The 23,418-nt window shown below is 47.7% G+C and overlaps 1 protein-coding gene across 1 annotated transcript in view; it reads left to right on the top strand.

Annotated features, from left to right (window-relative positions):
• Cdk15 (cyclin dependent kinase 15) overlaps nt 1-19,407 on the top strand; it is a 70,575-nt gene extending 51,168 nt beyond the window's left edge. The window contains exons 11-14 of the mRNA XM_050159395.1: nt 433-481; nt 4,085-4,224; nt 16,006-16,142; nt 17,070-19,407. Coding sequence (XP_050015352.1) covers nt 433-481; nt 4,085-4,224; nt 16,006-16,115 — 299 coding nt within the window. The 3' untranslated portion in view covers nt 16,116-16,142; nt 17,070-19,407. The remainder of the gene's footprint in view (nt 1-432; nt 482-4,084; nt 4,225-16,005; nt 16,143-17,069) is intronic.
• Nucleotides 19,408-23,418: the final 4,011 nt, after the last annotated feature.

Here is a 23,418-nt window from a genome sequence, read left to right as displayed (position 1 = left end):
CACAAGGTCTTTCTAAGGACGAAGCAGAACCTCTCCAGGAGTCTACCCTTGGCTTGGAGATAGCCGGTCTCATATTGCAACGTGTCAGCTTCTGTAATAGATCTCTCTTCGTCCAAACTTTCCCTTTTCATGAGGATACCATAATTCTATTAGGACCCACCCTAGTGAGAATGTTACACGGGCTCTCTTTCCACACGATGTCCTAGGACTTTAACACGGGTATCTGGAGGACACAAAATTCATGCTTAAGAGTAGTTTTCAGCGACTCATAAACTTTCCGAGAGGAGACCTTAAAGGTCAGTTGTTAGTTTGCCTGGCTCTAGGACCCTCTTTTACTCCAAGCCAAGAAGAGTATTTGGAATTTTAATAACACTTTTGGCAACTGATTGGCGGGTTGTTCTTGGTTTTAATGCTTCTCTGTGTGCTCCCCAGAATGGTTCCCTCTGCCTAAGCCTCAGAGACTGCAGATTGTATGGAGCAGGTAAGCACCCGCTCTCTTTCCTTTAGAAGCAGAGAAGAGAGAGGCTTCCCTGTACCTCAGCGCACTGAGCGCCAGCCCCCAGCAGAAAGATGCTTCTGGGGAAAGCCAGCCCCCCTGTGAGGGTGTTGGTTTTTCTTTACGAACCATTTTACTTTCAGTGAGTTTGGTCATTAAAATTGTTTTGTGCCCCTCAGCCATGCCCCAGGCCCCGAGAGCAGGAGTGTTGGCCTCCAAGAAAACCTAGTGGGTTTATTATTCTCTGACAGACAGAAACCAAATAACATCACTGAGTAGCCATTGGAGGGGGAGCTTGATTCTTGGAGGTCAGGCTTTCCCAGGCCCTCTCAATGTGGTCTCAGCTCAGACCAGGGCAGACCAGCTTTCAACAAATCCCTGGTTTCTTTTGCAAAGTAAAACAGATAATAGAGACATTCCGGGAATAGCTAGCTAACTAGCCAGGCAGCTTCTGGGCGAAGAAGAACTCAGTGTTTTCGGACAATGACCAATCACAATAACCAGCATTATTTGATCTGAGAGTAATTAGCAGAGGCTCTGTTCTTTTTTTGCTCCAGTGAGGAGGCAAAAAAGGCAGCAAGGGAAACATCAGAGGCCAGGGGAAGGAGCTCCGATGTCAAAGAAAAACACTCTCGCAGGTGGGGAGAGCAAAGAGTTTCCCAGCCAAGATCCCAACTGAACCCTGGAATGCTGGTCTTTGAATATGCAGAGTGGTTTAATCTAACCAAATGTGGCTTGATTATCCCATACGTACAATTTTTTTGTTTACATTTAAAAGTTGAAAGTGAAAAACGGGGTACAAAAAATAAACATAGAGCCACAGACTACCAGGGGATCTCTTATTGGGAAACGCAAGGCCTCCGAGGTGCCCACTTGTTCTGCGTCCAAAGCACGGAATGCCTTAAACCCCATTATTTTCTGAGGCATGATCCCAGGAGCTGTTGTTTATAACCGCCCTTGGGGTGTGCAAACTCCAGTCACAATTACCGCTGAGCAAACACAACAGACTGTCGATTGATTGCGTTATCGTGACATTTTAATTTTTGGTTTGTTGTTTTGTTGTTGTTGTTTGAATCAAGGCTTCTCTGTGTAGCCCTGGCTATCCCGGAACTCACTCTGTAGACCAGGCTGAGCTCAAACTCAGAGATCTGCCTGCCTCTGCCTCCCGAGTGCTGGGATTAAAGGTGTGCGCCGCCACCGCCCAGGCAAGGTGTCTCTACTGAAAGCCATTTAACGGAGTGGCATTGGCAGATAAAAACACGCTATTTTTTTCATTTTTTTTTTTTTTTTTTTTAGATTTAGGTATCACTGGCTTTAAGGTATTCATTCAGAAACTATGTCAAAGCTGGCAGGAATTTCGGCCTAACCTTGAGGGCTCCTTGGAGTCCCTAGAATATTAACGACGACGTGTTTTTGAGACCCTAAGTAGGAGTTGGGTCAGCTCCATTTTCTAAGCAAGACAGGGCCATTTTTCATTGTCTCAACTTTGAGATTGAAATCAACTTAATCTTGCCAAGACACTAACAAAAGAAAGTGCAGCCATCCTCTTGTGGACGTGTTGGGCACCCTAGCCCTAGCCTAGAGATACTGGATCTCCATGCTGCTCCAAAGCTCCCCTCCCTTCCACAATTGACTTTTTAAAAATACTCCAGACCACAAAGCGGCTGAATACTCTACGCTGCTGTTGTTGCCGCTGCCACATACCCTTCCCCATCTCTTTCTTTCAGCCCTGAGCAGGACAAGAATTCTCTGTGTCACTTGACCCTCTTGGCCACAAGTCACCTACTGTCTCTGCCCATTCCTGCGCTTCTGGCCTTTGCTCAGACTTGCCTTTTCTCTGCTTGGTTCCTGGAGCAAGAAGTAATACCTGGAGCATTGCTAATCCAGTCGCCATGAGCCATACACGGCTCTCAGACGGAAACTGCTCCAAACTGAACGTAAAGTTCAGTTGTTCAATGACACTACCCATATTCCTAGGGCTCAGTAACCACGTAGGGACAGTGCCTACCGTATCGGACTGAGTAAAAATAAACGATTTCCATTGTTGTGGAAAATTCTACTGGACAGTGCTGGCCTGTGTTAGCACATGAGAGAATCCCTAGCTCTGTGGAGAACGGACGTTATGTCGGGTAGGTGCCCACCGTATGCTTCTGGGGGCTACATAGTACATTCCTTCTTAATGTTAATGTGACATTCTGGTGACAAATAGGAAGGAACTGAGGCTTAGAGAAACTAGGTTACCTGGCCCAGCGCCAGCCAGAAGGCAAGTGGAGGAACCAGGATCTATCTGCTGTACAGGGTTTCAACAGACTCAGGCGCAAGTCTGGCGAATCTAGAAGAGCTGAGGTATCTCCAGCCTTTCTGTACAGTTCCTACAGAGGTGGGCTGGAATTGTGGCAGGGGGCTAGAAACGGACCTTGCTGTGGGGTTAAATCACAATCGCTTTGCTGTGATTGACTGACAAGGCTAGGACAGCTTTCTGGATGATTGTTTCTTCCTGCTGACGGATGTTTCTTACTGTGGGTGTCTACCGCATCCTCAAGTGAGAGCGATAGAGAAGTGGCCCCTCTAGCCTTACACTTTCCCCTCTCTATGGATGTAGGGGAAGTGCGGTACCCAGATGAGCTTATGGTAGGCAGTCTCATCCCCTACTGTGAGGGTCAGTAGCAACAAGGGGCGCAGGAGAGCCTTAGACACAGAGGCGGGGTGTGCTAGGCAACTAAACCTTGTCTCACTCCTCCGAGAAGAACCATGCATTGTGTGTGTTGAGTGATGGGTCAGTAGCTACTGTCAAGCCTGGGAAGAGCATGTGGACCTACCGGTCCTCCTTCATGCCCACTGCCCTGGGATTTCCAAATTTCTTTATCTCGTCTATGGACTTAAAGACCAATAACCCATTTGCAGAAACAGATTTATGCTGTAGAAATCAGACACCTGGACGTTTCTTATGCAAATCTCTTGCAAAAATTAGGCAAACCACAACCACGGGACAGGCACTCCAACATCCCTGTATCATGCCTGTCCAAGAGGGCACACGCTCCTCCTTCCTCCATGCTGATGTGTGGTTTTGACACCAAGCAAACCCCTCTATGTTTTGCTTGACCGATTCATTTGTGGCCGTGCAACTCAATGCAGAAGGTCGGGCTTCAATCCCAACCACATCCTCCTGTCCCAGGTCAGGGATGAAGGCTGTTAGAATAAACAGTAGTTTAGACAGATAATTCAGCCTGGGATAACAAAATACTCTGGATAATTTACAGCCAACAAGAACATTTCAGAGGCCGGGAAGTCTGAGACGAGGGCACCAGCAGATTTAACGTCTGATGAGGGCTCTGTTCTTCATGCCTCCTTGGCATGCCTCTTCACATAGTAGAAAAAACAAAGGGCTCCCCAAAGGCCACTCAGTGAGGGTACCGAGCCAGTGGTGCAGGCTTCTCCTCCGTAACCGAATCATCTCCCGGAAGGCCAGATCTTCTGACGCCCAGAATTCAAACCCGCAGACTAGAGGAGGCCTTTCCCTTCACTGTTGTATCTATGCCTGTGTGCAGCCTTTGAAGAAACTCCGATTCTTCCTTCTTACTTTTCTAGGCTGAGTGGAGTTCCTGAAGCTGAAGACCTGGCTTCCCAGATGCTAAAAGGCTTCCCTAGGGACCGTGTCTCGGCACAGGAAGCCCTCACGCATGATTATTTCCGTGTCCTGCCATCCCAGCTGTACCAGCTTCCTGATGGTAAGTGCGTGCACGCGCGCATGCGCACGCGTGTGCACGCGCATCGGCATCAAACCTCATCTTACATGTTTTTCCCCAACGCTGGAGAATCATAGAGTTTGCAAAGCAGAAGTGAAGTCAGAGGTTAATTTGCTTTCCAGAGAGCAAGAAGCAAGTAAGATTCTCTAAAACCCAGAAGCACGGGTGGCGAAAGGTGACAGGGACCTCCTTGCAGTGATGCAAGTCGTTCCCACACGCAAGCTTCTGCTTGGAAGCTGGCAGAGATGAAAGTTGCCTCTGAGGTGTTTGCTTCAGCGAGCATCTGCCAGGAGAAGCCAAACCAAAGTTTCTAACAAGCTGCTTCTCCCTTCCAGAGAGTAAAACGAGAGGTGACATGGATATGTCAGGAAGGAGAGATGGGCCCTTCTTGATTGGTAACGCGATGCCTCAGAAGGAAGCTGGGAGGTTGGGCGCTGGGGGAAGGGAAATGCCCTCCCAGGCTAGGCGCCCACTGCAAACACCGGTTACCCTGAAACCAGCCTTGGCCGCCTGCGCCTGAAGTCATCTTCCAAATCTGAAATCTGCCGAGGGGGGGTCACATGGCAGGAGCTCTACTTGGGTTTCTCAGAATGCGGCCAGGAAGGGCCAGGAGGAGGATGTGGGTGGTGTGTGGTCAAGGCCTGGGCTGTTTAGGGCGGGCTGGGGAAGAGTATCCTTAGGTGAGGTTTCTTTGAAAATATCCACATTCAATGGAAAACCGTCGTTTGAAGTCCTAAGCCAAAGAAAAGAAAGCTGAGCGGAAGGCCTGAGGGTCAGGCTGGGAAGAGGGGGCTGGGGTGGAAGTGGGGTGAGGGTGGGGATGGGGTGCACTGGGGTGCAGAGCTAATGGCCCAGAGGCATAGATAGGTACAGCCTGGCCCAACTGCCAGGCTTTGTAAATGCAGCTTCCCCGGATCTTAGACATTGTTGTGAAACAGCACAAATTTCTTAGTTGGAGATTATTGAGGAATTTTATTATTAAAGTCACTTAAGATCTCTAAAAATAACCATCACCATGCAGGAGAGGTTAATATCTTACTTAACCCTGTAAGAAGAGGCAGCCATTAGAATTTATTAAGCTGCCGTTAAGTGTCAAGAACACATGAATTGCTATAAAAAAAAAAGTTGAGGAAAACAAGAGGCTTGTCCTTGGCCCGAGGATCTTACGGAGTGGGAGGAAGAGAAGGTGGTGAAGAGGAAATGGGGTACCCTGTACACGTATTAGCACAAATCATATCAGAACAGCTCAGATCTGCTGTACTACGCCACAGATGTGTAGGAGCTGTCTGTGCTGGAGGCGACTCTGGAGAAACGAGGATAATTCATGAGAGGTGGATAGGACTGGCGGTGAATCTGCGGAGGATTTTGCAAGGAGGCTGAGAGAAGGGTCAGACGAAGGGCATTTTAGGAGGCCCACAGCACCCACCACTTTCCTGGCACCTATGCCCCATGTGTCCACGCCGCCTGACCTGTTCTACCCCCCTGTTTCCAATCTGGGCCTACAGTCCTTCCTTCTCAACGCCTAACTCATACGTGTGCGTGTTCGGCTGCGCACATACCCACTCCCATCTCTCTCCTTAAAGAAATGTTCCCTGTTAGCTTCCTGTGGAGTCTGTTATTCTGGGTACTGGAGAACGGCTGGCGTCTTCAAGCCTTTATAGGCACCAGCTTTTTAATGAAGAAGCAGCCATCACTCTCCAAACTGGTGTGTCCTTAGGAACTTGGGTTTTGATTCTCCCCAGAAATCTGAAGCAAAGTTATCAACCAACAGACTCTGGAGCACACACTATCTAAAGATGTGTATGTGTGTGTGTGTCTGTGTGTGCGCACGCACACACACACACACACACACGCGCGCGCGCATGCACACATCCACACGGGCTTTGAGAAAGAACAATCTGTATTCCTTCTCTGTTCACCCCGCCGCAGAGCCCAGATCTACTCTGACACTTTGAGAAAAATGAAAAGATAGAATCTTTCGGGAGCCTGCCTGTGCTGGGGGAGATGAGGAGTGCTCCCAGCAGGAGGGAAGTTGACTTTTCTTTATACACATAGGGGTTTTTCCATGCAGAGTTTAAATTATGCCTGATAAAAGGAGCTTCGTGGATGTTTCAGTTCTTTCAAATTCTCCTGGCTTCCTCCCAATTAAATGAGGTTTGTCAAAGCCACGGGGCTCTGCTGGCTGCTGCCTCGGTGGACAAGCACTTCCTGCAGCGACATCTCGAATCCCTGAGGGAGAAGATGAAAGGGCAAGCACCAAGAGACAGGGAAGAGGGGTGCCACTGTGTGTGTGTGTGCGTGTGTGTGTGTGTGTGTGTGTGCGTGCGCGCGCGCGTGTGTGTGTGTGCTTAGAGCAGGTGTAGAAATACAGACAGATCGACATTAGGATGTGAGGCAAGCAGGCGGGAAGAGCAAAGGAACTGGGAAATTGGAGAGGAGAATGGATAGAAGCCCCCAAGCAATCTGTGTCCCTTCACTGCAGTGGCCCTGACTATGGGGCATCCTCCACTAAGGGCTGCGTTCCCCGGCAAGGCACCGCCTCAGCCTGCTTTTTCATTGCCCCTGGCAAAGAGCCATTGTTAACAGCCCCCTCTGCAGACAGAATCCCAGCGGAGAAGCCCAGCTCCCAACCTGCAGGGACAGAAAATTCTCCTTTGCTGGGATGGGCTGCCGCAGGCATGAGAATTGTGTGTGTGTGTGTGGGGGGGGGGGATAAGATGCGTTGTGTGAGAAGAACTGCTGTGTTGAAATTAGAGAGACTTTGCTCTCTGGAAGCATTTCAGCATGGACTTGTTTGGGGACTTATATTTACATCAGTCTATTCTGCTTTTATTCTGGTCACAGGATAAGAGAGCTGTGACTTTACAATATATTCTGTTTCCCCTTTGATCTGGAAGATGCCAGCTCTCATTGTCTGGCCTCTGAAGAAGACAATTAAGCATGAAACCTGGAAGTGGAGCTCAGAGGACAGCCCAAATCCCCACAGAAGGTTCCTGGGAAACTCCCCACAAAATCAAAGGCCGGTCCCCATCAATCTACGCCGATTTTCATCAGGCCGGGGCTTCAGCCACACTTTCCCTGGCTTGTGGCAGTACGTTTAGAGTCCTAGGAAACGGATCAAAGGTGATTTGTCATGGAAACCCAGGAATTCCAGGATTAGCTCCCAGGTGGAGATCCCTGCTAAAGGGGGGGGGGGGGTCAATGTGAGAAGGTTGAGCCTGTGGGAACGTCTGCCAAGTCCTTCCTTGACTCTTGAACACCTGAAGAAACATTTGTTGAAGGAGAAATTATTGGTAGTCCCTCTCTCAAAACACACCCATCGGCAAGCTAATTGCTTCTGCAGATGGCCAGGGAGTGTTCTCCAGCCGGCACCAGCTCATGGCCGCGTTTGTGGTCCCCATGGCCAAGCCAGCAGCACAGGCAGCTGAGGCAGCAAGGACCTAAAATTAGGCCCTTGGCAGTTCTCTAATCTTAGCTGCAGGTTCAGCCTCTTTGCTTAATTCCCTTTGCCCTCGGCGTGAACTTGGGCTCTGGGGAAGGAACACCAGTTAGTGATTTGGGGGTGGAGGGGTAGAAAACCATTAAGCTGCTCCTTCTAGAAATACTCCATCTGTCCATTCTTACATGAAGCCTTCCAAACATTACCCTTAAAAAAAGTGAAGGCTGATTTTGGAAGCCCGCCATTCTTAGTACACACGCTGATCCACAAGAGAGTTTTTTTTATCTGGGCCAGTAAATGCCACATGATTTAAGAGTCTGGTCCTTAAGCCAGGGCTCTTGATCATCAAGACATCAAAGGTTCTCTCTCTCTCTCTCTCCCTCCCTCCCTCCCTCTCTCCCTCTCTTTCCCTCTCTCTCTCCCCCTCCCTCCCTCCCTCCCTCTCTCCCTCTCTTTCCCTCTCTCTCTCCCCCTCCCTCCCCCCTTCCCTCCCCCCCACTCTCTCTCTCTCTCTCTCTCTCCCTCCCTCCCTCCCTCCCTCCCTCCCTTCCTCCCTCCTTCCCTTTCCCTCTCCCTCTCTCTCTCCCTCTCTCTCTCTCCCACTCCCTCCCCCCCCCTCTCTCTCTGTCTGATTTTCTACCCTAATCCAGGTTTGAATCAGTCTCTACCATTCCTTCCTGGACTAAATCCCCCTCTCTCCTTTAAAATAGATCTTGGCATCTTAGAAAAAAAAAATATCCTGAAGTTTAAAAGCATACCATGTTTCGCATGCTTTGGTAGATGAATATGCCAGGGGCTGCACAAGGGTGGAAGAGCCTGGAGCAGTTAGCTCCCACTGCCCTGCTCCTGAGAGCCCCGCACTCCCTCTTCCTGCCCCTATTAATACTGGACTCATATTTTGCTTCACTCAAAAAAAATGACTTCTCTTTTAACGTGTTATCTCTATACATTTGATGATTCTGTGATACCACATCCCTGTTCATTTCTGTAGTCCAGGTTTCTGTAATTGTTATTATTATGAGTGTGTGTGTGTGTGTGTGTGTGTGTGTGTGTGTGTGTGATATGACTGTGTGGAAACTGACCTGGGAGTCATTCCTCGGGAGCTGTCAACCTTGGTTTCTGAGACCATAGATAGACGCATCTCACCGGGATCTGAGGCTCACAGGTTAGGCTAGGTTAGGCAAGCAGTCAAGTTCCAGGGATCCGCCTAGCCTATCCCCTCTCCAGTACTGGTGTCACAAGTTCTTCTCACCACATTTTCATAGGGATGGACGCTGAGGCTCAAACCCAAGTCCTCTTGATTGCACAGCGAGTATTTACCCTCAGAGGTGGAGCTCCAGCTCCTTACTCCTCCTCCTCCTCTTCCTCTTCCCCACCACCCCACAGTGGGGATGGATTGAACCCAGGACCTCACACACGCTTGGCAAGTACTCGACCCCCGAGCCTTAGCCTTCTTTAACCACCTCCCACCATATACACAGCAGATATGAATTTCATTCCTCCAGCTTTTTTTAGTCATTGGATCTTATTGTTGAATTCCGAAATTCTTCCACTTTTTGTCTCGAAGACTCTGGACCCAGCACAGAGTCCGGTTTCTCACACAGTGGGCAAATTATGTTCCAGTTCATTCATCGAATATTTACTGAGTGTCTATTAGGTGTGATGCCGAAGAACAGAGTGATGAATGACGCGGGGACCTTATCCTCCAAGCACATACATCCTTAAATTAATGAGGCTGGTCCGTGAACAGCTACAGGTCAGCAGGCACGTGTGAAGTTCCCTGAGTGTTTGGAGACCGTGAGCTTAAGTAAGGTCACCTTGGAGAACCAGGATGTTGCAAGGAGATCTTGAATGATAATGAGTTGGGGGATGGGAGGGCGTGAGGAGAAGGCTCAATGGGAAGAGACTTTGTGTGAAAATGAGAACCTGAGTTTAGATCCCTAACACTCAGTTGGGTAGTGGTGGTGCACACCTTTGATCCCAGCACTTTGGGAGGCAGAGACAGGTGGATCTCTATGACTTTGAGGCCAGCCTGCTCTACAGAGAGAGTTCCAGGACAGCCAGAGCTGCATAAAGAAACCCTGACTCGCAAGGGGGAAGCGGGGAGGGAATCCCAGCATGCATGTAAAAGTGGGGGCACGGTCTGTTACCTCAGCATGGAGACGGTGGATCACGGAAGATCACTATGCATAGATTTGTGTTGCTAGGGGGTACGTCAATCCACCAATCCCTCCATCCCACCAAACCTTTAAATTGGTTAAATTTTCCTGCATCACAGGCTCAGAGTCTCTATGCCAAGATAAATCATTCAGGAAAGAATAAGACCTGGGGCAGGGAAAGGACCTTCCAGGCTGTTGTCCCACATTGTCACAGAGAAATGTGTGACGCTGGAGAAGAATCACAAGGGTCTCCTTCATGGCCTAGGCTGGAATTACTATTCTCATAGTGTAGATTAGAAAACCAGGACGGCTAAGGTATGGAGGTGATCTCAGTACTCAAGAGGCTGAGGCAGGAACATCGCATGTGTGAGACTTGTCTGGCCTACCTGGAAGACTGAGAGTGAAGTCACACAGCTGTAAGTGGCAGAGCCAAGGTTTTGACTTCACACGAGACTCTCAGCCCCCGCTCATCCCCAAAATCCATTTGATACCCAGACCTCTCGAGGATGTTATAGCAAAACAGTCTAAGGAGTCAAGGCCCATTTCCAGTGCCTATGCCTGTTGTGGCTCTGTTTGCTGTAAAGCCGGACTGGGAAAGGTCCCACAGTTCCCAAGTTGCATGTTTCATACCTCAGCTTGGTATGTTATTAATATGATAGAACTTTACACCGCACTACCACCTTCCCTTGTACAATGAGGTTCAAGTGTCTGCTGTTTTTACCCATTCTTCCCTTTTTGTGCCAACACCCACAAACACCCTTGGGTTCTGAGATTTCTTACTTGCTGGTGGTTACTGGTTTTGTTTCACTCTCTGTTTGGCAAGAAAAAACAAGAATCAGATGAAAATGGGGGGGGGGAAGGACATAAAATAGCAGTTTACTCCAGAGGAAACAAAAAAAGCATCCCCATCACGTAAAGGATAGCTTTGGGGGCTAAAAAAAACCAAATAACTGTTAAGTTAGGGGATTTTGTTTTGTTTTGTTTTCCTTTAGCCCAGTGACTCCCAGGGAAGGAGATGTAGCAATCAAAAAATTCTCTGCTGCCAGGAGTGTAGATCAGCTGACTGAGGCTTCCATCAGTATCAGATCCAACTAACCTTAAGTATCATGAGCTACCCAAAACTGCTCATAATCAAGATACTTTTATTCCCTGAAATGACCTGGTTAAACAATCAAGCAAGCTTAAAACATAACCAAATAAGCCAGGTGGTGGTGGCGCACGCCTTTAATCCCAGCACCTGGGGGGCAGAGGCAGGCGGATCTCTGAGTTTGAGGCCAGCATGGTCTACAGAGCAAGTTCCAGGATAGCCAGGGCTATACAGAGAAACCCTGTCTCAAAAAAAACAAAGAAACAAAAACCAAGATGTATGCAAATGCGTTATATAATGGTTTAAAAGTTACAAAGTAAAAATAAACAGTTTCAATACGGAGCACTAGAGAACCTGATTGGGTAAATGTCAGTGTGTCTAGTGGACACACAGTGCTGTGTACCCCACTTAAAACTGCTCACGGCAGTGTGCAGTGGGATGGAACCACTTCTGCCGGGACATAAGATACATAAAACCAGAAAAGTGGGCCTGAGCATATGTGACCTCAGTCCCAAATCCGAGAGGCAGACTGTACTTTTGGGGGCGACCTGGGTCACATAGCGACTGCATCTTTTAAAACGGGAGAGAGGGAGCGGTGAACAAATAGAGAAGGAGGAGGAGAAGAAAAAATAGGAAAAAGAGGAAAGCCAACTGGCGTGGTGGCACGTGCCTTGAACTCTAGCTTTCAGAAGACAGAAGCAGGTGCTTTTCTGTGAATCCAAGGCCAGCCTGGCCTACTGAGCAAATTTCAGACCATCCAAAAGTACGCAGTGAGATGCTGCCTCAGAAACCAAACCAAAAGCATGAATACAGAATGGCACATTATAACCAACTTGCAAAAGTTATGTGCATATAAGCAAAACTGGAAGTTAATACAGAGAATAAAAATCTTCTAGATCGCTTTCCCGCCTTTTCAGAATTTTCTATAATGGTGATGATTTATCTTTTGTTTTAAGAATGAGTTAGACCAAAAGGGTACAAAGGTTCTGAGCTCAGGACTGAGAATTAAGGCCTATGTTTTCTTGTTCTTTTTTTTTCTTCCTTTCCCCAAAACCAGATGCACCACTGGCCTTCATAAGCCTTGAGTTTTCCATCAGAACTTGGGTTAGCACTAGTTTCTTTTATCCCAGAATGAACGGAACATTTATGAAACCCTCAGCTCACTGAATATGAGGGTTTGTATGAGTCTGGTTTGGGGATGAGAGGCAAAATGCAGAGGGAAAGACAAACAGGCACCAATTAACTTTAAAAGGAAAGATTATCTGCTTTAACGGGAGATGCCTGTGTAATGTGCCCCTAGTGTGAGTCGGGAGTGTGCCCTGGGTGAGTTAGCAACTTCAGTTAAAGGTACTCTGTAGTCCCTTGGGCTGTGAAGACACAAAGCTGCCACACACACACACACACACACACACACACACACACACACTTGCACAGAAGTGTGCACTTTGAATAATCGCACACAATATGCAGTTTTAGTGGCTGGACTGATTATGTGTCAGAACAACACAGCACCCACGTGACGGGGGAAAGATCAAGACATTTTGCAAGGCTGGTTTAATCTCCAAGTTCTTTGTGACTCCTTTAGTAGGGACAGGGGAGATTGGATTATCTTGTTTCCTGGGAAGGTTACTCAGCGCCCCAATCCCATTAAAGTCACTTTCTACACTCCAGTGCACCGGCCTTCCCCAGGTTATCAGCGAGGGGAGAGTAAACCGAGACGCTGGAATCCGATTTCTAAGGAGGAAAGTCAAAGCGCAGCCTGAAAGGGGTGACAGCCAACGGCCAGGAGCAGAGGAACTCAATTAGACTGGGAGACAACGATCTCATTATCTCCTCTGAAACGGTGCAAACACGTGAGACTCTAGAAGTTTTAAGTAAACGTGTCTTCCCGGCCGTCTAGATGACTGAATTTCCTTCTCAGGGAACTTTTGAGCGCCCACTTTTGTATTTATTTATTCTAAGTGCAAAGCAGCTGAGGTAATTACGCTGTCAGATTCACTAAGCTAATGAGCAAGTCACCGAGTGGAAGGGCTCGCCTTGCTGAGATCACTGAGGGAGAGCCATCGGCTGCCTTCCCTCTCCCTTCCCTTCCCATCATTTTCTCCCCTGCCTTCTCATTTTCCTTTACAGTGTGTTAGGAAAGAGAGTCCGGCAGTCTTCGGCCGACTTGAATCCTTTTGATTAGACTCTCAGTCTTTCAATCTCTCTCTCTCACGCACACGCTCTCTCTTTCCCTTCCTTTCTCCCTCTCTCCCTCCCTCTTTCTCTTCTTCCCTTCCTCCCTCCCTCTCTCCCCCTCTGTATCTTCCTCCATCTCCTTCCCTCCCTCTCTCTCCCTTTTTCTCCCCCCCCTCCCTGCCTCTCTCTCCTCTCTCTTCCTTCTCCCCTCCCCCCCACTCCTCCTCCTCCTCATCCCTACTTTTGTGGGGCAGGGAAGCCTCAGGGAACCCCAAGCTTTTCATGCCACTGTCTCCAAGGTGAGAAGGGGTCTCCTAAATCGGCTCCTATTTGAGTCTACAGAGTCGGCTGCGAAGTATAGACCCTGTTTATTTTAGCAGATTAACTGTTTATGCTGTGATGGGGCACATTTTAGCATCCCTGTGAAAAAAGTCTTATCCGGATCAGCAAAAACTTATTCTCCTCCCCATCCCAGCCTAGCAAATCTCTAATTCCAAAGCACAGATTTCCCACAGAGTTGAAGCAGAGATTCCAGGCCCAGCCAGGCAGGGCCAACAGTGCAGCTTCTTTCTTCCCTCTGGGTGCAAACAGTTCCGAGCAAACAACATCATTAAGACATTATGTGCCTTTGGTGTGTCAAACACAGGAGTCTGCCTCTGATACATACTGAGCTCTTTGGAGCAACCTGTCCCGCAGACCATGAGCCTGGGAAAGCAATGCCTGAGTTCCCACTGTAAGCAAGTTCTGTGCGCTTCCCCGGGTGAGCCCAGGCTCCTGAGCTGCCTGGCTCTTGACCCCAGCAACGGCAACTGTTCGGCACCCACTGAATGTCAGAAACTGTGGAAGGCAGCTCGCACACATTCAGTTTTTGTTTTTGTTTTTTTAACTCATGACAATCTGCTGGGAAGTTTTGTTCTCCTGTCAGGCAGATGAGCTCCTTAGCTTTGGAAGAACTTGGCCCATCGCTCTGTTGAACCCACTCAGAGACACAGGCGTCTGTGGAACTGCAAACCGCCAGGGTGCCCAGTCAGTCAAATCCAGACTGTCTCTGACGGGCAGTGTTTTCATTGAAGAGTTGTTTCAACGTTAGAATGGAGTGATGGCCACAGGCACTCAGAAGGAACCACAGAATGGGCCTCCCATGCCTGTGGGTCCCCCACTATAGAGTCTATGCGTTTTGGATTTAGACAACCCCACATATTCAGGGGCCTGTGTCTGGCCTCCACATGGGCCAACTCTTCTCTGGTCATTATTTCCTTTAAGATGGCCGTATAACTGTTTATACAGTGAGTACCACATTAGGTTTGGTGAGTAATCTAGAGACAACTTAAAGGACACCATGTGTGTGTGTGTGTCTGTGTGTGTGGGTGTGTGTATGTGTGTGTGCGTGTGTGTGTGTGTCTCTGTGTGTATGTAATATGCACAGAGGGGTCTGCTTTACACGAGAGACTCAGCATCTTTTGGTACACACAGGAACCAGGGCACCAGGGATGACTTCATCCTAAGTTTTGATCTTTTGGGGGTCTAGTGATGCTCCCTCTCCTCACTGGGTGACAACAGACCCTTACATGCTCCCAGCCTCCCAGTCGCCAGGGTAAACAACCAGCTCTACCATGTACAGTGTTGCTAAGTGCTAGTGTTCCATAGGTTAGGTGTGTTTAATGTTTGTTGTTGTTTTGAGATAAGGTCTTATCAAATACATTTTTATTTGTTTATATACGTGGGTATTTTGTTTGCATGTATTCCTGCACACCTGAAGAAGGCATCGGATCCTGTGGGACTATAGTATAGACCATTGTAAGGCACCCAGTGGGTACTAGAAATTGAAGTCAAGACGTTTGAAAAAATGGCTGCTGATTTTAGCCGCTAAGTCATCGTTCCAGCCCCTTTAAAAGCATTTTTGATGGAGCTGGAGAGATGGCTTGATGGTTAAAAGTAACAGCGTTCTTCCAAAGGACCAGTTCCTAGGTTCAGTTCCCAGCACCATTGCCATGGATATACCTGTCTGTAACCTCCAATCCCAAGGGATCCGGTGCCCCATTCTGGCCTCCACAGGGACTGCATGCATAGTGCACAAACATACATACAGGTAAAATACATGTGTGAATACCTGTTATCTTTCTTTCATGCTGGGAATTGAACCCAAGGACTTACACTGGCTTACCAGGATATACCCCATGGGAAGTCAAGGAGCATGGGAAGTCTGTGTATATGGATAAAGGTACTACATAAAGATATTTCAAAGCATTTTGCTTTTCCTTTTTCACTTATCAAATCCATGACTTAGAGTCTATCTGAAGTCTTTAGGGCAAGCTTCCTAATTCTGCAACCTTTTAATACAGCTCCTCGTGTTGTGGTGACCCCCAACCAAAAAATAACTTTGTTGCTACTTCATAACTGTAATTTTGCTCCTGTTACAAATTGCAATATAAATGTCTGATATGCAGGATATCTGATATGCAGGATATCTGGCATGCAACCTCCCAGAAGAGTCGCGACCCACAGGCTGAGGACCAGTGCTCCAGAGACTAACTGTATATGACAGGTTTTTCAGTCTTATCCCGCGTGATGTTCATTGCCGGCCCTTGGTGGGACTTCAGTCTGGACTCCTGGGCATGATGTTCTAACTCTTCACCTTGGGTTCCAGATCCTTCCCCACTTTCACCCACTAATGTTCCCTTGGCAGATATGCGCTGAACCGAACTAAATAGGGAGCACTTGACAACTATTAGAGATTCAGTAAAGGAAGTCACCCCCGAGTCAGTATAAGGTTATTAGCCAGTCTGCCTGTTTTGACTTCTCCTTGGGTAACAGATGTTACAACAGGCAGACAAGATATATGTCCTGTGAACAAGCTCAGGAAATCACAGGTTGATGCGTTCCTCTTTCCTTCCCTACAGAGGAGTCTTTGTTTGCAGTTTCGGGAGTGAAGCTGAAGCCAGAAATGTGTGACCTTTCGGCCTCCTACAGGAAGGGTCACTACCTAGCCGGCTTTAACAAATGTTGGTGAAGAGAAAAGGTCATCCGGATCTTTCAGGTAAATGGTTCCAGAGTCAGCACGGGGTCACTGCCGGCTGGAGGGAACCCTGTTCACCTCTGCCCTGGGTCTCCCCCTCCTTGGACAGCCTCTTCAGAATGCCATTTCCTAAGCGGGGGACGAGGTGAGGATGTCCATGGCTACTTCTTCCACCCTTGGTGCTGCAGTCGGCTCCTTTGTCACATCTTCGGGGGATCTGTGCCAACACTGGCAGCTTTGTTTTTCTTAACTAAGTAGGCTTCTCTGTTAGCTGGCAAGGGACATCAGGGCTCACACTGACCAACGAGCCCATTTTCCCCAAAGCCTGAGAGGTCTCCTGGGTGCTGAAGTATTGCGGCTCCTGCTAAACCAAGATGCTTTGCCACCATTTTGTTGTCTTTTGGTGAATCACAGATCCACCTAGAAGGGTTCTGCTAAGCCTGGTGGAACCCCAAAGCCAAGGACAGACACCCCCAGGCCTCTCAGGAACACTCCCTACACCGAGCCTCTGCCCCAAGTGGAAGGGACAGTAACCTAGACAGAGTTGAGTTAAGCCATGCGCAGCACCAGCCAGCCCTTTAGGTGTCCATGGCCAGATTCCAAATCATAATAACTATTCTGTGATTGGGTCACCCCGCTGGCAACCACAGATTGGCCATGTCTCCTTGGGCCCTGCATGTATGTGGCGCACAGACAGACCTGCAGGCAAAACACGGAACAACCCACGTGCATAACAATAAATAAATTTTTCATGGATATTTTAAGATGATGTAATCATCACCTTTTGTTTTGTTTTTGTTTTTGTTTTTGAGACAGGGTTTCTCCCGGCTATCATCATCTTTTTTAAAGGCAGACTATGGTATTCCATGAGTAACTGCAGTAGTCTCAGTGAGTTTTCTTTGCTCAATCTGTAACTCTCACATTTGTTTCTTCTTCACTCCCTTTCAGGGCTGTAGCCATGCTGTTACTTTGTGTCCGCTTACTATGAAGCTTCACGCCCTGCTCCATTCTGGACCAGAGATCTTCATTCTCTCTCCTGTCGCCAGGAGTATTTAAAACAGGATGCGCAAGGCCACAGTCTAACACGGTCTAACACATGCAGAGAACTCGATGGAAGGTTATCGCTATTTTTGTTGCCTAAGCGAAGGGGCGCAAAGTGAGGCGGTGTGAAAAGGGCCCCTCAGAACAGTTTCAACCATTTGGTCGATTCCCTGGCCGAAAGCTCCTTTTCTTGACGGGACAGATTGAGAGACAACTGGAACGTTCTGGAGCCAGAGCCGGTGCTTGCTGAGGCCTGCCATACTTGGGTTCCTTGCAGTTCCTCCCAACCCAAAGACTTCTGTGACAGGAGAGGATTAGTGTGGCTTAGAGGGGTCTCCAGGGAATGTGGTCTCCTGGATAAAACTGTCAGCAAATGGACCTGCTCGGGACTATTTGTGATGACCCCCAGGGATGCCTCTTTCCCCCTTCACGGGCTATCAGGATGTATTACTGCTTCAATCCACCGGGATTGTAAGAGTTCACACTGAGCTGCTGACCAGAGTTGAGTCTCAGCCTATCACCTGCTATTGAATCTTAATTGTCCGCGTTGACGGCAAAGGCAATGGGGAGTCTAAGCTCCCATTGATGGCGGAGATACTGGAGCCTCGGAGATGGAACCCAAACTCTGTGGCACCGTCAGATACACGTGTGCGCGCACACAGCACCCTCCGCAGGGACACTATTGATATTTGTGCTTCCTAAAGGAAGCCCGGAAAACTCAAATTACTCCATCAAGGAGACCTCTCATGAAATATAGTAGCCTCGAAACCGGAGACCACTGGGTATCCTTTAGAAGAAGGAACCAATTAAGAGAGAATTTTTAAATGGTAACTGTCCACCCAGTGGCGGAGATGAAAGAAGGAGAAAGGGATATACGCAGATAGTCGTGTCTCCCCGCCCCCAAAAGCTGCCTTTGTATATATTAGCAAGCAACTGGACAAAGTCTGCCCACTGCACCTGCAAGATCAAACAGTGTGGGTTGGATGGGGCAGGCAAGGTGTGTGTGTGTGCAAATAACAGATCTTATTCAACCTAGGAAAATGCCAGCAACTTGTATGGTAAAGGATTCAGACTTCGGTCCCGTTCTAGTCCCGGGTTTCTATTGCATAAATCAGAGAAAATACATAACTTACTCAGACAACCCACTGAAAAAGTACCATGATTATTGTTCCACCGTATACGTGAAAACTAGGCCTGGCACGGTTAAGTAACTTCTCGAAGGCGGTCGCCAGAGTTCAGATGCAAACCTGAGGTCTCACTGTGTCGCGTGAGATGGTTCTGGCAATCACGTTTATAGACCATTCTGCTGTTGAAGAGTTAGCAGATGCTTCACGTTGGCTGGCGATTCAGAGGACTCGGCCCTGGTGAATTAGCAGCAAGTCAAAACAATACTTACTCCTGTCGGTTTTTATCTGATTTAAATTCTTACATGTCGGCCTTAAAATGCCTACAACTTACGTAAGGCTGCGACTTTAGTGGGAAGAGGCCCTTTTAAGTACAAGATGAATTAATTATATAATCCAGCTGCCCCCCCCCAACAGATAATGCTAATCCCTTCAGGCTACAGAAATGAAAGACTAAGCCAATGCCCCCACAAGAAGAATGTAGCTTAGTCTCTGATCTGGGCACATTTAAATCATTAATCTCGGCTCCACGTATCGTGTACCACACTCTAAAAGAAGCATTCTACGAAATAGATGTTTACTGTACACCGTCAGTTTCCCCACCTAATCGTGCATAATCTTCTTAACAATGCTAACACGCAGAGTTTACAGAGAACACTAAGAGTCGGATAGATCTAAGGAGCTAGGATGCGGTGCCCAAACTCTGTCCCCAAAGCCTGGGCTTTCCCCAGCACACCTTCAGCTTGGCGTGCTGCATTCTCCAAGGTACCAGGACAAGCCACACAGAGGAACAGCTGCCGTAAAGGAAAACCCAGGAGCCAAAGACACTGCTTCCAGGGGTAGGGGCTATCACAAAGCAAAGGGACTGGCTGGCTACTGGGTTACGGGCAGGGACAGCCTGGATTGCAGCTGCTGTGGGGCAGGGGGTCGGAAGACTCACCTGAGCTGGCTCACCTGTCCACGAAAATGGACTGAGTCCCCTGAGCTGGCTCACCTGTCCACCACAAACACCAACTGAGTCCTCTGAGCTGGCTCACCTGCCCATGAACACGGACTGAGTCCTCTGAGCTGGCTCACCTGCCCATGAACACGGACTGAGTCCTCTGAGCTGGCTCACCTGCCCATGAACACGGACTGAGTCCCCTGAGCTGGCTCACCTGTCCTTGAGCACAGACTGAGTCCCCTGAGCTGGCTCGCCTGCCCACGAACACAGGCTGAGTCCCCACCACAGTGATGGCTTCCTCTGCCTCCTGGATGATACAGAGAGCAATAGCCAAGATTCCTAGTTGGAGGTTAGAACATCTGGTCTTTTGGATTCTCACACACTGGGGTTTCTGTAAGATCCTGTTGCTGCAAAAATAGGTAGATTTGTTTTATTTTCTATGAAAGCATTTCCCCCCATTAAATTAACAAAATCATCCTCTTTAGCCAGGCGGTAGTTTCTCACGTCTTTAATCCCAGCACTCAGGAGGCAGAGACAGGTGGATCTCTGTGAGTTTGAGGCCAGCCTGGTCTGCAAAGCGAGTTCTAGGACAGCCAGGGCTGTTACACCAAGAAACAAAGAAAAAAAAATTCTCTTTAATTCTAAGTGGAAAATAATGTTTGTGCTTTTTTTCTCCTTTAGAAGAAAGATTAATAAAAATTATCTATACAGCTCTAGAACATACAAAATTTTTCTTCATTCCTTCATCTTGTAAAATGAGCATTTCATTTGTGAAATTGTGAGTTTTTCCTCCCGTGTTTTTGCTGATTCCTTTGCTAGAGACACACTCGGCTTTAAAGAACATAATTACCAGTACTCCATTTGATTATCAACACTCATTGTTCCTCTGAGAGTTCTGTCTCTGGGTTACCCGTGATCTTAGGGCACTTCCTGCCTTAGCGGATGGTGAGGAGAACAGGATTTGTTCTACCAAAGCGAGAGAGTGCGGTGAGCGTCACCTCCTAGCCAAGTGTTCACTGGATTTTACCAGATTTGCTTTGTTTTGTTGTTTGCTGTCCCACGAGCCAGAAGCATTCGAGATGAGTCGGGGATGGGACGAGATAGGACAGCGTTCCCAAATGACACACAGTGGGAGAGGGACTTAGAACTTTCTGCTTGGACTGGAGAGATGGGCTGGTGGGTGAAAGTTCACTCTGCTCTTGCTGAGGAGCCACACTCAGTTTCTAGTGGCTTCCGGCACCCACATCAGGCCTCTCTCAAGTGCTTGTAGCCCCAGCTCCAGGGACTCCAATCCCCTTGGACCTCTGAGGACACTTGTACCCCCACAGGTGCGTACCCTTCCCCTCAGACACATAAAACAAACAAACCTTCTTCCTAATTAAGCCACTAGTACCTTGGTATAGTAACAACTTAGTAACAACTAACATCTTTCCTGCCCAGAAATGGATGCGTGAAACATACACCTGGATTGCTTTACATTTCCGTCTATCTTCTTTGTTTCTTTTTGCCGTTCTTGTTGGTTCTGGGGATTGAATCTTGGCCCTTGTATATGCTAGGCAGGTTCTTTACCACTGCAAGGCTATAACCCTAGCCCTTCTGCTTCCATTTAAGTGATTAAGTCTTGAACACCATCCCCTCAGACTCACAACAATTCTGGGGCACAGGTAGCCACGTGTGGTTGATGCCTCCCATACACAGACAAAGTACAGTTCCATGTCATCAGAAGTTCTGTCGGACAATGCTGGCAGTGTTTATCTTTAAGCTGGCCTGGTTATTTGCGAACAGCTACAAACTTTCTCCTGAGCAAATTCGCAAGGCAGGCAGTTGAAAGAGAAGACAACCCTCCTGCACAAGGGACACACTGAAGAGGATGCTTCCGTCTAAGTGAAACCTGGATTTCAACACCCTAGCCCACAACCATATCATCTCCTGTAGGAGTTCAGAAAGGGGCTGGGAAAATAGCTCAGTGACTAAAGACCTTTGCTGGAAAGCCTGGAGACCAGAGTTCAATCCCTAAGCCTCATTTGATGGAAGAACCAACTCCTGTGGACTGCCCTCTGACCTCCCCCCACACACGCGCCATGCACAGCACGCATGCACTACCCCCCCAATATAAAATAAATCAACATTTTAAAGTCATTTGGTAGGATTTAATAAGTGGGTCAATAACACAAGAACACACTTCCTCCTTCTCTGCATCTTCAGCGAGTGCTCCTCGGTGCCCTGGGCCTCAGGCTGGTCCCCATCACTGTCCTAAGATCCCAGCATATTTCCAAACCTCATCAGGGGCATCTCTGCCCAGTGGGACAAGATGGTATCTCTTCCACTGGAATAAAATAAAGGTTAAAAAAATGTTAAAACTACAAGAGAGTGTGATTACATGTGTTCCCCATTGTGTATATTTTTTTAAAAAAAATAAAATAAAAAGGCAGAGTGAAATACAAAGGGCTATGACATGTTGGCTACTGTCCCCTGCTAACTCATACGGGAGTTGCCTCCATTTGTAGAAAAACATGACAGGTTAAAGAGAGTTGGCCAGAAAGCAGAACTAGACCATTTCAGAAGCGCTCTCCTAAAGGGACGGGGGAGATAGAAAAGCAGCAGAGAGAGCACAGGCCGTGCGGGTCCTCATTTTGTTTAGCACATGAGAGTTGATGCTCTTTAAGAGGCCGAAGGAAGCTGACAGCATCGGGAGCCAGTGTGAGACAAGCTGGGCTTCTCCCAACGACGCTGTATCTGGCTCCTTGCCCAAATAATCTCTCAGGCAGCTCTAGACCTAGGTCAAGTCCTTGCTCACACGTCACCTCTCAGGGCAGCTTCCTGCAGCCCTACCTGTGTGACTGGCAAGCCTCCTGCACGCTACCCCCATCTCTCCATTTTCCTAGCACAGGTCGGCACTTGATTGCACGCTCAGTAACTTATGACTGACTTTTGGTGATGATTCCTGCTTCTTTCTCCCTTTCTAGAAGGCCGACTCCACAAGAACCTTTACTGCAGTCACTGGCAAATATATCTTGAATAATACTTTGGATTATTTCTATTTTGATTTGTAAAAATATTTTTATTAAAATTTTGATATTTTATTAAATGTTTTAAATTTAATTTTAATATTTTTATTGAAGTAAACAAAGGTATTCTTTCAGAATTTCATAAGTGTATGTAATAAATTACATACCCCTCATTTCTTCCTCCCAACTTCCCCTCAGGTCCCTCCAAACAACTTCATGCCTTCCTCTTTTTAACCCACAAAGTCCAATTAGTGATGTCCATAATCTTGTCTCTGTGAGGCCACCCACTAGCAGACAGACAACCTATTAGTGGCCACACCTTCAATGATAAACTCTTCTCTTTCCCCTGGCAACCACTTAATAAATACCTTGAATGGATGTATTCTGATACCATGTTTGGTTTGTTTTCTGGGTTTGTTATTGATTGTTTGTTGTTTGTCTTGACATGGTCTCATTTTTGTATCCCCAAACTCACGATCCTCCTGCCTCAGCTGAGACCAAGTGCTAGGGTTAAAGGTGCATGCCACCACTGCTGGCCTCTACTAAGTTTTCAACTTCACCCCTAACCAAATATCCATAGCTGTTCCTGGTACATGGTCAGGCTCATAATTGTACAAGGTAATTGTACAAGAAGTTAATAGGATTCAGAGTTTGAAGGGAACCAGTTTAAAGCATTGGCGAGAGCCAGGACCCGTGGTGTACACCTTTAATTTCAGCACTCAGGAAGCAAAGGCAATCGTATCTCTTTGAGTTTGAAGGAGCCTGGTCTATATAGAGTTCTAACCCAGCCAGGGATATATAGTGAGACTTTTTCTCAAACAAAAAGTTAAAGGAAACCAAAGAAGAGCTTAAGAAACGTGACTTATGAGGTGGAAGGAAAGAAAAAGCACACAAACACAAACATTAATAAAGGAACCAGAGAGAGGGTTTGACAGTTGGAAGTTCTGCCTGCTCCTTCAGGGGACCCAAATTGATTCCCAGCAGCCACGGGGCAGCTCCCAACTGTCTATAACTCCATTCCAGGGAAATCAGACACCCCCTTCCGGCCTCTAAAGGCACCAGGCATGCATGTGGCGCACAGACACACTTGTAAGCAGGGTACCAATACATTTAATAAAATAAAAATTAAGGAGATATTAATGAGCTAAGCTGGATGCAGAATCAAAATCCGGTTCCTTTGT

Source organism: Alexandromys fortis, unplaced genomic scaffold (genome assembly GCF_014885135.2).
Source record: "Alexandromys fortis isolate MF-2015 unplaced genomic scaffold, M_Fortis_MF-2015_v1.1 scaffold_65, whole genome shotgun sequence".
NCBI lineage: Eukaryota > Metazoa > Chordata > Mammalia > Rodentia > Cricetidae > Alexandromys > Alexandromys fortis.
Note: the sequence above shows the minus strand (reverse complement) of the source record. Positions and strands in the feature narration are given on the sequence as shown.